General features: G+C 41.7%; 1 protein-coding gene across 2 annotated transcripts in view; it reads left to right on the top strand.

Annotated features, from left to right (window-relative positions):
• The first annotated feature begins 289 nt into the window (after positions 1–289).
• Positions 290–17,843, top strand: part of PAFAH1B2 (platelet activating factor acetylhydrolase 1b catalytic subunit 2) — a 29,983-nt gene continuing 12,429 nt past the window's right edge. Inside the window, exons 1-3 of one of the 2 annotated variants that reach the window (XM_060604839.3) lie at positions 290–437; positions 7,171–7,258; positions 17,743–17,832. In XM_060604839.3, coding sequence (XP_060460822.1) covers positions 7,178–7,258; positions 17,743–17,832 — 171 coding nt within the window. In that variant the 5' untranslated portion in view covers positions 290–437; positions 7,171–7,177. Of the gene's footprint in view, positions 438–7,170; positions 7,269–17,742; positions 17,833–17,843 lie in introns of those variants that run through there. The other variant, XM_060604840.3, reaches the window with a different exon arrangement.

Below are 17,843 nucleotides of genomic sequence, written 5' to 3'. Positions count from 1 at the left end.
GGCGTCAGTGTGAGGTCACGCCACATTGTCCCGACTGCCATCTCCACTCCGAGGCTACATTAACGCAGGATGGAGGGATGCAGCTGGAGGAAAGATACGGGCCCACCTCATGCAGACTACGAGCAAAAAGACGGCAGGACGGAAAACACTGCGGGGAACCTCGCGGGGTGTGGCAGGACACCTGGGCGCCAGCAGCGAACGCCCGCAGGGAGTGAAAGCGAGGACCAGGGAGCCACGCCGGGGCCGCGCAGGATGAGGCGGGACTTCCGGAATCCATTTGCTTGAGTGGCAGGGGAACCGGAAGTGGGGGCGCTGCTGCTGGTGCTGGGGCCCGAGGAGGGACGCGCCGGAGCGGGGCCGCCGGGACTGAGCGAACGACAGACGCGCCACCCGCCGACGCCGCAGCCGCTTGGGGCCCGCACGGACCCTCTGCCTGAGTGAGTGCAGCCAGGGTCGCGGGGAACCGGTGGCCTAGAGGCGGGGGTCGGAAGGGCCGGCGATGTGTTATTGTGAGAGGCTCGCGACCTCCCCTCCCCCACTCTGGGCCCCTCCCCTCCGCGCCACTACCTCCCCTGCCACCTCCCGCCGCCCCTCGGGGGGCCTCGCGCGCGCGCCTTCTCTCCGGCTCGGCGTGGCTACCCTACTCGCCCGCGCTACCCTCGGACAGCTCGCCGCCCCCCTGAGGGCCTCCCGCCCTCACCCCACCCCCAAATGTGCCGACTCGGCTAGGCCGCTGGCCGCCGTCTCCACCCGCCTTTCCCGGGATGGGGCGGGGGGACAAGGTGGCCGGGCGGCCGCCCCTCCCCGGCCCACCCCCTGGCGCAGGCCTCCCGGCACCCCAGTTCTCTGGGGCCGGAGGGGAACCGCCGCAAGCCCCATTTGTAGCAACTCTGCTGCCTCTGGCCTCAGCTGTTGGCCTCTTCCCTCCATCCCCGCGTTCGAACCTCAGACCCTCCCATCCCTTTCCTCCTGTCGGAGAGGCCTTTAACGCGGGCCCAGACCCGTTACTCGGTTGCATGTTGACCGAGCACTTTTTCCTCTCCCTTTTGTTGAAAAATTTCAACTCTTTTCAAACTTCTCGGTTTTCTCCAATGTATTCAGAAACCCGCAGACTGTCAGGACTCCAAAGGCTATGTAGCCCACCTCATTTTAGAGATGAGGCCCAGCCCAAGGTCAACCAGCTGCTTAAAATGCCAGTGGACAGATTTTCTCAGGTGCTTTTTACTTGGTCCATCCGTGTCCATTTACCCGACCAGGACCTCTGGCCAGGTTTGTGATGTACCCGTTGCACGGTGACTCACTGTTCTGTTTTCGGGAGCTCTCAGGCCAGCGTTGCCTTTCTTGATTTATGTACAAACCTTAAGAAAAGCAACACTTGAAGCTTTGGCCTCTTTTTAAGAGCGTGTCCGCAGAGAAAAGGAGGACCATCTGCACCCGCTCTAGGATTTCATTTCGCACAGCTTTAAATTGGGGGAGATGAAGGTGTGGAGGGAGAGGAAGAAAATGCAGAGGATTGTCTCTCCTGAGCATTTGCATATGCCTTGGCCTCCCAAACGCTTGTCTTTAGCTTGTCCTGGGCACATTGTTCTGATGGAAAGGTTGCCTCCTTGTGGGGGAGCAGGGGAGGAGGAGGAAATCATTGTGCTTTAATTTGTTGGCTTGGGCGGGCATTTGATAATAAATTATGGATGTGCTGGAACCCTGGGACCCACCCACCTGCCCACTGAGGCAGGGTATTCCGGATGAGGCTTTCCTTCCCTTTCAGAATAACCCTGCTAATTCCCTCTGAAACAAAATGAAGAGTCTGAGGTCAGAGTGGAAACATTCTAAATCTTTTAATTCTTAGTGCAACTTTTCTCCTCCCTCTCTTTCTTGGTTAAACTAAAGATCCAGCTCAGCTAGAGAATTTATATTTCTTTGTTGTTGGAACTGCTTTCTGATTAAACGTGCTACACCACGTACTGGTAGAAGTATTGTACCTGGAAATTCTGTTCACTGTCATAGTCCAAGTTAAGGTAGAAAGAAGAGAAAACGGAAATGCTGTGCTTACTCTTCATTTTTCCAAAGAGCTCATTTTAATGGACTATCAGAGATTCAGAATAGAGTCTGAATTAACAAAACTTTCATTCTTGGGATCTTTATCTCCATTCTGCTTTGTTTTTCTAACTGAACCTGCTGTTTCTGATTAGAAGTTAGTGACTTCTAATTCCCCCCAGTGGGATTATTATTAATCAGGAAGGTGAGATGGGAGTCAGATGCCCCTCCCTGTTGGTACTTTTTTTGTTGGGTTACTGAGTACAGCTTCACTATTCTGAATACTGCTGTGCTACAGTATTGTTCTACCTGAGGCAGGAAACCGAAAATCATTCAATTTTTGTGTCCTACCATAGGCTGTTCTGAATAGTTCCTGATTCATTCTTCATTTCTCTTATAAAGAAAACAACAGCTTATTTTATCAGACTCCCAAATTATTTAAATCTTCTAAATGCATAGTCCCCTAGATTATACATTTACAACCTGGTTCTTAAAAAGGAGATTGCATGGGGTTTTGGCTCAGTTTTTCTTCACCTGCTCTTTAAAGAGGTTATTAAGCCATAGGGATCAATAAAACGGAAAACTACTCTGCACTGTGAGAATTTGATTTTGCAAAAACAATTCAAAATCCGAGTGTCTGAAAGCACAAACAATTTTTTTGCTCAGATACTTTGCCCTTGTAGAGTAGGAAGGATGACCTTGTATTCATAGTTAAAGGGGGGAAAAAAGACTGCTAATTGGGAATATTTTGCAGTCTTCTCTCAGGTCTGCCTGCCTGGTAGCCTCAGATAAGTGACATTTTACCCCCTTCAGTTTCTGTCTCTGTTTCTTCGTTTTGCCCAAGAAGAAATTTAGGACCAAGATGAAAGTATTTTGCTTACAGTATCAGGATGCCACTAAATTTGGGTAGTAGTAATAGGGTATATAAGTGAGTTGAATTAGTAAATGAGAATTTATCATATCTTTTCTATATAGAGCCAAAAGTCCTTTGCTCAAGAATAATAAATAGGCTTTGGAGGTACGTCACCCTGAGTTCCAATCCCAGCTCTCCCTGTCGTGGAGCAGGTTCCTGAAATCTCACTGAGCTTCAGTTTTATTTAAATAACAAAGCTCCTAGCACAGTGAGTTGCAAATAGTAAGTTCTTCATCATCAGTTGTTTACCAGTTGGAGGAACTCTGAAAATCCATGTTAGTAAATTAAATCAAATCTAGAAAGATTTTGTATCATTTAAAAAATTTTTTTAGGGGCGCCTGGGTGGCGCAGTCAGTTAAGCGTCCGACTTCAGCCAGGTCACGATCTCGCGGTCCGTGAGTTCGAGCCCCGCATCAGGCTCTGGGCTGACGGCTCGGAGCCTGGAACCTGTTTCCGATTCTGTGTCTCCCTCTCTCTCTGCCCCTCCCCCGTTCATGCTCTGTCTCTCTCTGTCCCAAAAATAAATAAAAAACGTTGAAAAAAAAAAATTTAAAAAAAAAATTTTTTTTAACGTTTGTTTATTTCTGAGACAGAGAAAGAGCATGAGAGAGAGAGGGAGACACAGAATCTGAAGCAGGCATCAGGCCCTGAGCTGTCAGTACAGAGCCCGACGCGGGGCTTGAACTCAAAAACCGTGAGATCATGCCCTGAGCCAAAGTCGGTTGCTCAATCGACTGAGTCACCGAAAGGTTTTATATCTTAAATAGACCATTGGTCTTGAATGTAGAGTACGTGCACTCCTGGGGATTGCAGAAGATGATCCATTGGAATACAGGAAACAATTTAGAACTTCTTTTTACATTTATTTTTTTATGTAGAAAGGGGGAAAATAGACTTTATTAATATTTCATATACAGATTAACCACTCACATTTAATTTATAAATAAATATACATATGTCAGGGCACATTTCAAAAAGATTCTAAAATATTAAAAATGTTTGGGCCCCATGAATCTGGACCAATCTTTACTCATATGCTTTAATTCACTTTATGCTTTTTTTGTTAGGTGCTCAGCTTGCCTCTCTTTGAATCTTTATTGGAGGAGTCTACTTAGAGGCAGGCCATGTCATTTTGTATCATATTTTTTAGAAATTTGTCTAACTGTACAGTCTATCCACTGGCCCTGTGTTCCTATTTGGGGACATACAAATTAAGCTTAATACCTCCTCGGAATCTTCACATACTTTGACAGTTATGTGTGTCCTGTGTCTTCCTCTTCCCGATTGAGTTTTTCTACACGTTATAAACATAGCTATTCCTTTCAACTATTTCTAATATGACACGCTTTTAAATTTCTCACCGTCTTGGCTCCTTTCCTCTAGACACCCGCCAGTTTGTCAAAATTCGTGAAGCTCTTCAAGATCTGAACATGGTATCCCAAGAACTGAAATGAAGTTGAAGTGCCTGCATTTTGTCTTTTAAGTGGTCACCCTGTATTTGCAGCTTGTCACCCTTGTTCTTTAAGCAATCCCAGGAACAATAGTTTCAATTATATAATCATATAGTGAAAGTAGGACAGATTATTCTTCTCCGTTTTAGTAGTGGTCTCTCAGTTAATTCTGTGTCCGTTAACTTTTGTCTCACAAAATACCTAACGTATTAAGTGTCTCTCCAGGTGGGAAAGTAAATGAGCACAAACTAATGAAATAGTTGGGTTTTTAAAAATCTATTTAAAAACTTAGGAAATAGTTTTTTTGGATTAGTGGAAAATGAAGCTGTTTGTTGCGGTACTTTACATTATATATGTAATTTTGAAATCCATAAGATGCAAAAACTTGATTGCACCTTATCTGTCTTAAGGCCAGTAGAGCTGTTTGATCATCAGGAGAGAAAAGTTTGTTGTTTTAAAAAAAATTTTTTTTTAATGTTTATTTGTTTTTGAGAGAGAGAGAGTGTGAGCAGGGCCGGGGAGGGGCAGAGAGAGAGGGGGAGACCTAGAACTCAAAGTGGGCTCCAGGCTCCGTGCTGTCAGCACAGAGCCCGATGCGGGGCTCAAACTCACGAACTGTGAGATCATGACCTGAGCCGAAGTCAGACGCTTAAGCAGGCACCCCAGGAAAGGTATTTTTAAAATTAAAACTACTGTTAAGCACCTTTTAATTTTTCCATCCTTTATCTTGGACAATGTGCATCTTTTAATGTTTCCATCCTTTATCTTGGACAATGAAACCTCAAACAGATACCATAATCTGACTGGAGCTTTACAAATTCATCTGGCAGTTCTATCTAATTCTTGTATTTTACATTGATGTTTTTAGCTCCAAGTAGTTTCTGGTTTTTGGGTGAAATGGTTAGACAGATATAAGGCCCTCTTTAGGGAGTCAGCATGAACTGGTTTGTGATTAGTGGGCCAGATGTGACGTTATTGGGGTCAAGCAAACCTAATTTCATTTGCTCCCTGCACAAATTACCTAAATTACCTACTCACAAATCTCATTTTGCAAAGGTTGGAGGTGGTATATATAAAACATGGCATATATAATTTTTCATAGATAGCTGTTTTCTGATAGTTGCAAATTTTAGTAAAGAAGTACATACAGATGGTCCTTGATACAATAATGACTCTATTTAGGATTTGTGACTTTACAATGGTGTGAATGCGGTATGCATTCAGTAGAACTGTACTTCCTGTTTAAGTTTGATCTTTCCCCGTGCTAGCGATATGCAGTAAGTAAGATCCTCTCATGCTGCTGGGCAGTGACCGGGCAGTGGCAGTGATCCAAAGCTCCCAGTCAGCCCCATGACCCCGAGGGTCAACATCCCATACGCTAACAACCATTCTGTACCTATGCAGCCATTCTGTTCATCACATTCAGTATAGTATTCAATAAGTTACATGAGATATTCAGCACTCTGTTGTAAAATAGGTTTTGTGTTACATGATATTGCCCAACTGTAGGCCAGTGTAAGTGTTTTGAGCACCTCTCAGGTATGCTAGGTTGTGGTACTTGGTAGGTTAGGTGTATCAAATGCATTTGTGACTTAGGATATTTTCAATTTACAATGGGTTTATCCAATTATAATCCCATTGTAAGTTGAGGAAGATCTGTACACAGGGTGTGGATGGTATTTTACATTTTCAATTAGATATGGGCTTAACCCTGAGCCTAATTTTTTTAGACCTAGTGTTATTTAGAGTGGAGCTAATTTATTTGCATAGTGCTAAAAAATTGGTTTGCTTCTGTAATGTATTTTTCATGAATGAAGGTATGTTTTTATGTTTAGAGGTTTGTTACTTTCTAATTCTCAAAAATTGCTGCTTTGGCAATCCAGTATGTGTGTTTACTCAGTAAGTACTTACTGAATGAATATATCTCCATCTTCTTTCAGAGAAGGCTTAGCTGTATTTGATGATGGCAAGGGAAAGAAAAAGAATGGCCCCCTTTTCTGTAAGCTACAAAACCCCAGTTTTTTCTTTCACATCCTTTGCATGCACCAAGTGATTTCTGGAGCCTGATGTCTCTAGTATGTATACTTTAGAGTTGATTGAAAACAGTCAGGTGTTTTTGTCTTTCTAGAAAGATTAGCACTTCTAGTTTTCCTAAATTTCACTCATTGCTTCTTTTCCACTATCAGATGCCGTATTTGGGTTAGTCATTAATAACATTTTCTTAGTGGAGACCTGACAAACATAAAAAACCTTGTAAACATTGTCAAAAACCACCACCAAAGCCTATGACTAGTTTTGTCACAATCTGTAGTAGTTACCTGTGATGTTTAGTAGTGGATTCTGATCATGGCTGTAGTCATTCTCAGGTGTCTAACTTGAGCAGCCTAAAAGGTTCTAATGCAGGTTTCATTGAACTCTTAAGTGTCTAATTCCTTGTGTCATTTGGTACTTACATTAACATGTAATCACGAAAAATTAATGTAGATGTAAAGTGTATACTTGCAGCAGATTTTTTTCTATGTAATGCACTTAATGCACTGTTCCTCAATGATATTCAAACCTGTCTAGAAGTTTAATGATGCTAGATATTTATGGGACTTAAGCAGTCGTGTCCTTGAATTCCTCTCTGCTGAAAATAATCTCCAGTTGTTTTCGGCAAAACCACAGTGAGACTTAAATTATTATTTCAAACCTGACACGTAATATTTAAGTGGTAACAAATAAACACTCCTGTTAATGAACGAAACATGACACAGACATTTTCCCCCTCAGGTGTAGAATGAGCCAAGGAGACTCAAACCCAGCAGCTATTCCACATGCAGCAGAAGATATCCAAGGAGATGACAGATGGATGTCTCAGGTAAAAGGAAGTGCGTATGTATTCACCCAAGATGAGTCTTTTCAGTTTTCCCAAGTCTTTTGACCAAAGCAGCAAAAGGGCATTTTTTATGGTCAGTAAGAATTATTTAAAAATTTTTAAAGATTTATTTAATTTTGAGAGAGAGACAGAGTTCAAGTGGGAGGAGGGGCATAGAAGAGGGCGACACAGAATGTGAAGCAGGCTCTAGGCTCTGAGCTGTCAGCACAGAGCCAGATGTTGGGTTAGAACTCATGAACCATGAGATCATGACTGGAGCCAAAGTCAGACACTTAACTGACTGAGTCACCCAGGCGCCCCGAGAATTATTAAGTAAAAAAATTTTTTAATGTTTATTTATTTTTAATTTTTTCAAAAAATGTTTATTTTTGAGAGAGAGTCAGAGCATGAGTGGGAAAAGAACAGAGAAAGAGGGAGACACAGAATCCAAAGCAGGCTCCAGGCTCCAAGCTGCCAGCACAGAGCCCGATGTGGGGCTTGCTTGAACTCACTACCCGGGAGATCATGACCTGAAGGAGGGAGGGAGCGTGTGTGTGCGCATGCGTGAGCACAAGTTGAGAAGGGGCAGAGAAAGAGGGCAGAGGATCCAAAGCGAGCTTTGCACTGACAGTGAGCTCAAACCCACGAACTGTGAAATCATGACCTGAGTCTAAGTCAGATGCTTAACTGACTGAGCCATCCAGGTGTTCAAGAATTATTATTTAAAAAAATTTTTTTAATGTTTATTTATTTTTGAGAGAGACAGTGTGCGAACGGGGGAGGCACAGAGAGAGAGGGATACAGAGTATGAAGCAGGTTCCAGGCTCTGATCTGTCAGCACAGAGCCCAGCGTGGGGCTTGAATCCAGGAACCGTGAGATCGTGACCTAAGCTGAAGTTGGATGCTTAACCTACTGAGCTACTCAGGTGCCCCAAGAATTATTATTTTAAACGAAAATCTGATGTTATGCTAATGTCATACGTAATCACCAGTCTGATGTTGGAACGGAGGAGTATTTTGAAAGCGCTGGGTGCCCCAAGGATTATTATTTTAAACGAATATCTGATTTTACGCTAATGTCCTATGTAATCACCAATCTGATGTTGGTACAGAGGAGTATTTTGAAAGCATAGTAACTGCTTTCTGTTGATTTTGAAAGATAGTGGTGTCTCCACAGCATTCTTTTTTTTTAAGCTTTTTTTTATTTTGAACTAATTTCAAAATTATACAAATACCACAAAAATTTTAGAAAGAATTTCTTATATCCTTCATCCAGACCTGCCAGTTATCATTTTGCCACATCTGCCTAACTGTTCTGTCTGTATTTGTATTTGTATGTGTATACGCCAACATACGGTGTTTTCTGAACCATGTGGGAAGATGTTGCAGTCTTCGTGCCCGTTCTCCCCTAAATATTTCAGTGTATTTTCTAAGAATAAGGACATTTTCTTATGTAACTACATATAGTTATTAAAGTCAGGAAATGTGACATTGGTATTACACCATATTCACATTTCTCCATTTGTCTCGATGTTTTTCTGTCAGTTTTCTTCCCAGTCTGGGATCACGCATTGTATTCAGTTGTCCTATCTCTCTATTCTCCTTTAATCTGAAGTATTTCTCAGCCTGCGTTTTTCATGACATTGACAGTTTGGAACATAAGCCATTTATTTTGTGGAGAATCCCTCAATTTGGATTTGTCATTTTCCTCATAATCAAGATTCAGGTTTTGCATCTTTGGCGGGGATATCAGTGAAGTGGTGTCCTTGGTGCATCACATGGGAGGTACATGACGTTCGTTTGTTTCATTGGTGATGCTGACTTTGATCACTTGGTTGGTTAAGATTGTTGGCCTAAACCGAATGTATTATGGAATGGACTCTTGGGTCTTCTTTTCAGTGCAGTTTTGAAGCTCACATTGTCCCAGGTAAAGCAAGTGGGAATCCTGTCAGGCTGACTCCTGAGTCTTCTTGATGTTTTCCGTTGTTTTTTAATGTTTATTTATTTTTGAGAGTGTGTGTGTGCAAGCATGCGGGCAGGGGAGGGGCAGAGAGAAGGAGACAGAATCCAAAGCAGGCTTCACACTACCAGTGCAAAGCCCCACATGGGGCTCAAGCCCACGAACCTGAGGTCACGACCTGAGCCCAAGTCAGACACTCAACCAGCTGAGCCACCCAAGTGCTCCTTCATTGTTTTTTAGCACCGTGTCTTCATATTCTTAACTTCTAATAGACTGTCACCACTTAGCCTTAACTATATTTAATCTTCACTTATTGGTTTGCAGCCATATTTCCTCTTTGAAATAACAAGTTCTATTATGATTTTAAGTACCCAAAGTTTTACATTTTAGTATTTAATGATTCTTTTTACACTCTTGATAATTATATAATATTCTTATGTTTTTGTCTTCCTAGACATAAAAATCAGTCTGTCAACCAGTTTATTTTGATTGGTAGTTAGTATTTTTTCAACTGTTCTTACATAGATCAATTGCTTGGTTATTCTTTCTTAATTTTTCTAGTTCGTTTGTGTCTTTAAAAACAGTATTATGACCGGCTGTGTGTTTATCAGTCACCCTAAAAAAATAAAATATTGCTAATAGAGTTGATGTTCTTTGTATACCCCTCAGTGATCATTTTTTTTTTATCTTTTTCCCACCTCCCATCCCCAAACCAGTATCCTAAATTTGGTGGGGATTTTTCGTGCGTTTACATGGTGTGTATATAAAATTTCTAATTATATGTGTATAGAATTTTTGCATATTTTTAAGCTTTTTATGTTTTTTAATGTATTTTTCTACAGTATATCATGCATGTTAAAAGTGGAGCTGTAGTTTTTTCCTCTCTTTAGGTAGTATTTCATTGCTATATATGAAAATACCATTCAGGTATTTTTAGGTTATTTATAACTTTATTAAAGGTAGTAACTAGGGACACTGTCTCAAACTAATAAACTTTAAAAAAGCTTCCATAGTATGGAAGGATGACTTTACTAAATATTAAAATACATCCCCAGGGGTGCCTGGGTGGCTCATTCGGTTTAAGTGTCTGACTCTGGGTTTTGGTTCAGGTCATGATCTCATGGTTTGTAGGATCAAGCCCTGTGTCGGGCTGTGTGCTGACAGCTCAGAGCCTGCTTGGGATTCTTTCCCTCTCCCTCTCTCCCTCTCTCCCTCTCTCCCTCTCTCCCTCTCTCCCTCTCTCCCTCCCTCCCTCCTTCCTTTTCTCTCACTCTCTCTCTCTCTCAAAATAAATAAACTTAAAAAAATATATATGTATGTAATATACACACACAGACACACACCCAGATCTTGGTTTCTAATTCTCCAATGAAAGGAGCCAGAGCTCCTTGGAGAAATGATTGCTTCTACAGCCAGAGCAAAGAAAATGAAAGATGAACCAGGAGTGTCTTGTAGTGCAAGAAAGCAAGTATTCAGAAAAGGAGGGGGGAAAAAGATGTGTGGCAAGAATATCACTGCAGTGACATGTCCTCAGCATGTCTCATGGAAGACCTGTGATACTGGTCTGTTTTGTTTGCTTTTTAAATTTTTTTAATGTTTATTTATTTTTGAGAGAGAGACAGAGTGTGAGTGGGGTAGAGGCAGAGAGAGAGGAAGACACACAATCCAAAGCAGGCTTCGGGCTCTGAGCACAGAGTCCGACACGGGGCTCAAACCCACGAACCTCTAGATCATGACCTGAGCCAAAGTCGGACGCTTAGCCGACTGAGCCATCCAGGCGCCCCTATACTGGTCTGTTTTAATGATATAGTCACTTTGACCACTTGAGGCCACCTGAAAGAGCGTTCAGGTGCAAAGTTGGACAACTTGAGCAACATAGTATTACTGGTTTGTAACTCAAGGATAAAATACGTATGAGTCCATTTTGCCATAAATAAGTGATTAGATAAATAGGAAATGAGGGACACATCTTCCTTAGAAAATAACTTGAGTTCATAAACGTGGGGGCTCCTGGCTGGCTCATCCAATAGAGCATGTGACTCTTGAAGAGTTTGAGCCCCAAGTTGAGTATAGAGGTTACTTAAAAATAAAATCTTTTAGGGGCGCCTTGGTGGCTCAGTCGGTTAAGTGTCCAGCTCTTGGTTTCGGCCGAGGTCATGATCTCATGGTTTCTGAGTTCAGGCCCTATGTCGGGCTTTGTGCTGGCAGTGCAGAGCCTGCTTGGGATTCTCTCTCTCCCTCTCTCTCTGCCCCTCCTGTGCTTGTGCTCTGTGTCTCTCTCAAATAAATAAACTTAAATTTTTTAAATAAAATATTTTATAAATAAAGAGGGAAGGAGAGAGGGAAAAGATATATCTCATTACAACACCACAGTAGTAATTACTATAGGGAAGGTCCATCAATGAATACTAGTAGGTACCACTTCCAGGGGAAACAGTGTATTTGCCTAGCTTCAGAAGTATCTCCCTGGAAATTACTTTGGTGTTTTTAACATTTGACTACATATTTTTTGATATCCCCTCCCTCCAGAAGGTAGAGCTCAATTTCCTCATCATTGTGAGCCAGATTAATGTCTTGTTTCTAACAGATACAGTATGGAAAGGAAAAATAATAAATGTATAGTGGAGAAATCTGGCAACCACCACCTTAACCAAATGATTAATGTTAACATCACCAGTTAATAAGTCGTGTTGATATTGTGTACTCCCTTCTGATACGATACAAGGGCACGTCACCTCTGTGGTAGTCTTCCAGAATAATCCATCGCCTTCTATTCATGAGAAAATATCAGACCTTGATTGAGGGACATTCTATAAAACACCTGATACTAAACAGGTCAAGGACATGAAATACATGGAAAGACCCAGAAGGTGTCCCATCTTGGAAGACACCAAGAAGACATATATAGTAAATGCCATGTGATATCCTGAATTGGTCCTGGGAACAGAAAAAGGATATTAGTGGAAAAATTGGTGAGATCTGAGTAAACTTTTTTTTTTTTTTTTTTTAGGTAATCTCTATACCCAGTGCAGGGCTCGAACTCATAACCCCGAGATGGAGAGTCAGGTACTCTACTGACTGAGCCAGCCTGGTGCCCCTGAGTAAAACTATTCTGGCTGATACCATTTACCAATGTTAATCTCTTAGTTCTGACCAGTGTACCATACTTAGGTAAGATGTTAACATTGGAAGAAGCTGAGTGGATATTGTATTATCTTTGCAACTCTTCTGTAGATCTAAAATTGTTTCAAAGCAAAACATTAAAAGAAAAAAAAAAACAAGGGGCTCAGTTGGTTAAGTGTCTGACTCTTGATTTTGGCCCAGGTCATGATCTAAGGGTCGTGAGATTGAGCTACGTGCTGGGCTCTGCACTGAGTGTGGAACCTGCTTAAGATCCTCTTTTTCTCACTCTCTCCCCACCTCCCCCTGCCACCTCCCCTGCCTGCACGTGCTTTCACACTCTTTCTAAAAAAAAAAAAAAAATCATGATTAAAACAAGTATTGATGTGATATTCAGTACTTAGTGTGAGGTATTGCCAAACTAGTGTACCACATATCAGGAAATACCTGGAACAGATGAACATGTTCCCAGGAATACAGTCAATAAAATCCAGACTATGGGAGATGTTATAGATCAAATGATCATATTTCTTAAAATATTTAAAAAATAAATTTGGGCGCCTGGGCGGCTCAGTTGGTTAAGCATCTGACTTTGGCTCAGGTCATGATGTCACAGTTCGTGAGTTCAAGCCCTGCATCAGGCTCTGTGCTGACAGCTTGGAGCCTGGAGCCTGCTTGAGATTCTGTGTCTGTCTGTCTCTCTCTCTCTGTCTCTCTGTCTCTGTCTCTCTCTCTCTCTCTCTCTCTCCCTCCCTCTCCCCCTCTCCCCCTCTCCCCCTCCCCCTCCCTCTCTCCCTGTCCCCCCCCCCCCCCCCCCGGTCTCAAAAATAAATACACATTGAAAAAATTAAAAAATAAAAGTAAATTTGGGAGGTAATAGCAGGGGGAGTGGGAAACCTGTAGATTAAAAGATTTAATAGACAAGTTGGATCCTGACTTTTAAAAAAACTAAAATTTTTTTATGACTTGAATTTGAACACTGGTTATTTGTTGATATTAAAGACACCTCTGTTAATTTGGGAGAGTAGCATTGGTATTGTGGTTATTTTTTAAAACTCGGGGGCACCTTAGTGGCTTTGTTGGTTGAGTGTCTGACTCTCTGATTTTGGCTCAGGTCATGATCTCATGGTTCAACAGATCAAGCCCTGCCCTGAGAGTGGATCCTGCTTAAATCCTCCCTCCTCATTGCCCTCCCCTCCCTGCTTGTGTACACGCTCTCTCAGAAAACTTTTTTTTTTTTCCATTTTATTTGAGAGTGAGTGTGCATGCATGAGCAGGAGAGAGGCAGAGGGAGAAAGAATCTTAAGCAGGCTTCCGGCAGAGCAATCCAGGCATCCCCCCCCAAAAAAACCTTTTTTTAAGAGTTGCATAGTGACACTAGGGGGGCCTGGCTGGCTCAGTTGGTAGAGTATGCGACTCTTGATCTTGGGATCGTGAGTTCGAGACCCATGTTGGGTGTAGAGATTACTTGAATAAACTTTAAAAAAAGGGTTATATAATGAAATGTTTATACTAGTAATATAAATGGTATACTAAATATAAATAGAATAAATATAGAATGCTGTATACTGAGTTTGCTTAAAATAATCTGAGGGTAGGGGTCAGTCGTTTAGGGGATGACTGAAATAATAGTGGCCATGTGATGATTGCTGTAGCTGGTGATGAATACATGGAGGCTTGTTATATTATTTTCTCAGCTTTTGTGGATGTTTGGTATTTTTCATAATAAGATTTATTTAAGGGTGATACTGAAAGACTTGACTGTAGACAAATTTAATGCAAATTGTATCAAAACATGTTAACCAGAAAAAGGCTCAGGAGCAGACTGAGGAAAATATTTGTAGTAAGTAATGCAGAAGAAGCGTTGATATTTTTTCTTATATTATCAGCAAAAATATCCTCCAAGTACCACTAGATAAGTAGTATCTCAATACATGACAGGAAGTGTTTCACTTTTTGTTCCCAAAAAGTACAGATTAAAATAATGAGAAAGGAGGGAGAGGGAGGGAGAAATACTAATATCCAATGTTGGTGCAAGATGGTAAAATTAGTTCTGATAAAGTGCTAGAGTCAGTACAGATACAGCCCTTTTTGTTAACAACCTGGAAATATATCTGGGATCCACAAACGTGCTCATCTCCTTTCACGTAGGAATTCCCATCATGTACAAAATTGAATATGTGTAGATTTCCTCATCACAGGAAAGAGGACACTACTGGCAAGTCTGTCAGTAGGAAAACTTTAAAAAATGGGTGTGTCAGTGGATTTGTTGAGTAGGATGTTATGTGGCTGTTAAAAATTATGGTCATGAAAGTCACGTAGCTACGTAGGAAAATGCTTCTAGTGCAGTGTTAACTGCAGCTACAGTGGCCACGGTTCATGGGGCACCTGCTGGGTGTCAGCCAAAAGCTGTCTCTCTTTCCTAAACCTTTCCTCTCCATACTCTGCAACAGGTGTGGGATGCCTGGCTGGTTCAGTCAGTAAGACGTGAGACTCTTGATCTCAGGGTCATGAGTTTGAGGCCCATACTGAGCATGGAGGCTTTTTTATTTTTTAATTAAAAAAAAAAAAAAAAGTTACCGGCAGAAGAGCATATGTGGAAAACAAGTGTCAGGTTATATTGCTTTCTGGGCTAGAACGTAGACAAGTAGAATTTGAACATATTCTGTTCTGTCTCCAAAGCTATTGTGCCAGAAGGAGGTATACATAATACATACAAAACTTTAAAAAAAAAAAAAAAAAAGACGTGTTAGAGGCACGTGGAAAAATGGCAAGAAGAGGGGCGCCTAGCTGGCTCAGTCAGTGGGGCGTGTGACTCTTGATCTTGGAGTCGTGGGTTCGAGCCCCATATTGGGTGTGGAGCCTATTTTAAGAAATAAATAAAATAATTTTTCTTAGTAGCAAGAATAAAATACCCCAAAACAGTAATAGTTATGGGTTAAGATGATAGAATTTGAAGTGTTTTGATCTTTCTATTTTTCCAAACTTACTGTAGCTACTTTTGTACTTAAAAAGAAAATATAGAGTACCAGAACCTTTAGAACAACGGAGCTTAAATTCCATGACCTTCTAGAAGCATGAACTATTTTATTGGTATTGAGAGGTAGTTAGTACTGTAGTACCTCAGTGGAGAGGTGATGTGTTGTGGAAGTGTACCTGCTCACCAGCTGAAGTTTTATTCTTGCCCATCTTATCCCTTCAGTTTAAAACGACTTGCTGAAGGGCGCCTGGGTGGCTCAGTCGGTTAAGCGTCCGATTTCAGCTCAGGTCGTGATGTCAGTCGTGGGTTCGATCTCCACGTCGGGCTCTGTGCTGACAGCTCAGAGCCTGGAGCCTGCTTCAGATTCTGGGTCTCCATCTCTCTCTGCCCCTCCCCTGCACATGCTTTGTCTCTGTCTCAAACATTTAAAAAAAAATTTTTTTTAACTAAAAAATATTGAAACAACAGTCATTTAAAAAGCTTTTTTAATTTTTTAAAATGTTTATTTTTGAGAGAGTGAGAGTGCACACAAGCGGGCGAGGGGCAGAGAGACAGGGGAACAGAGGACCCCAAGCGGGCTCCGTGCTGACAGCAGAGAGCACCATGTAGGGCTCAAACTTGCGAACCTTGAGATCATGACCTGAAGCCGGACGCTAAACCGACTGAGCCCCCGGGTGCCCCCCAAAAATTGTGTACAAAGACGTGGATGCAAAAAAAGGAAAATCGGTCTCAAATCCTGTCACCCTAAGGAGCAACTCTTTAATAAATTGTTAAAATTATTTCCAGAAGTATTTTTGTATTTTCACCCAGAGCAGATGAGTATCTCTGATTCACTGCATTGTTGTCTGTTCTGATATTAGCAGAAATACTTCAACATAACTGTACCTTAATTACTAAGGGAAGCATCGTTGAACATAGAGCTTGAAAAAAAAGGGACAGCATTCAGACCTTTCTGTTGCCTAAAGCATCATGTAAATTTGTTTTGGGGATGAATATAGAAACTTAAACTATGTCCTTTAGCATCAGTGAGTAAAATCCATTTTAAAAGTGTCTTGTCAGGGGCACCTGGGTGGCTTAGTCGGTTAAGCATCTGACCTTAACTCAGGTCACAATTTCACAGTTCATGGATTCGAGTCCCCTGTCGGGCTCTGTGCTGACAGCTCAGATCCTGGAACCTGCTTTGGATTCTGTGTCTCCCTCTCTCTCTGTCCCTCTCCTGCTCACGCTCTGTCTCTCAAAAATAAACGTTAAAAAAAAAGTTTTTTTTTTTTAATTAAAAATAAATAAATAAAAGCGTCTTGTGCCTTGGCAACAGAGAGAAGTGGACTAGGTCCACAGTCACCACTACTTACAGGCTTGGATCAGACTGAGAAAGGCTTGAGTCCCACTTTGCCATTGTCTCATATTTGGAGGTTAACAGACATTTTCAAAGGGCACATTACAAACATGCAAATAGGGTCTTCTAGGTGGCTCAGTCGGTTAAGATCTAACCGTCGATTTCGGCTCAGGTCAGGAGCTCATGGTTGTGGGGCTGAGCCCTGTGTCAGGCTCTTGTGTTGAGTGTGGAGGCTGTTTAACATTCTCTCCCCACCCCCCTTAAAAAAAAATCCCAATAAAACACATGATTCTTGATTGGGTCCTAGTTCAATAAAAGAGATGTAATACTTTATCCAAGTCTTGGAACAATTGGAAAGATTGAGTATGGACTGAATATTAGATGTTACGGGATTATCGTTCATTTTCTTAGAGGTGATAATACTTTTGTGGATTTATAGGAGACTTTCCTTACTCGTGCTGAAATATTGAAAGGTGAAGAATCACAGCATTTGCAGCTTACCTTCAGATGGTTCAGCAAACAAACAGATAAAGTAAAAATGTTATTGTCAAATATAGGTGGAGGATGTACAGGTGTTTATTGTACTGTGGCTTTTCTGTATATTTGAAACTGTCTTAAAAAGTTTGAGGAGGGGCGCCAGGGTGGCTCAGTCAGTTAAGTGTCCCACTTTGGCTCATGGTTCTTGAGTTCAAGCCCCGTGTCAGGCTCTGTGCTGTCAGCTCAGGGACTGGAGCCTGCTTCGGATTCTGTGTCTCCCTCTCTCTCTGCCCCTCCCCTGTTCATGCTGTATCTGTCTGTCGTCTCTCTTTAAATATTTTTTTTTTTAAATTTTAAGTTTGAGGAAAAGATAAACTTGTAAACAACATGTTAAATGTATTTTTTTTAGTCTGGTTTGAGTAGAATTGCAGTTTTCTTGAGCATATTAGAATAATCAGTGTGGTAAGGGTGGGAAGAAAGTTCCAGTAGTTAATCACAGACAGGCTAAATAGAATGTTTAACAACACAGTAACTTGATGGACAACTGTTCTGTCTAGGCAAAGACGTCTCACAGAGAAGATGCCAGTTTCTAATTTCTCTCTTTGTTGAACCAGCACAACAGATTTGTCCTGGACTGTAAAGACAAGGAACCTGATGTGCTGTTTGTGGGGGACTCCATGGTGCAGTTAATGCAGCAGTACGAGGTAAGGCCGAC

Source organism: Panthera onca, chromosome D1, assembly GCF_046562875.1.
Source record: "Panthera onca isolate mPanOnc1 chromosome D1, mPanOnc1 haplotype 2, whole genome shotgun sequence".
NCBI lineage: Eukaryota > Metazoa > Chordata > Mammalia > Carnivora > Felidae > Panthera > Panthera onca.
This window is presented reverse-complemented; position numbering and strand designations above follow the sequence as displayed.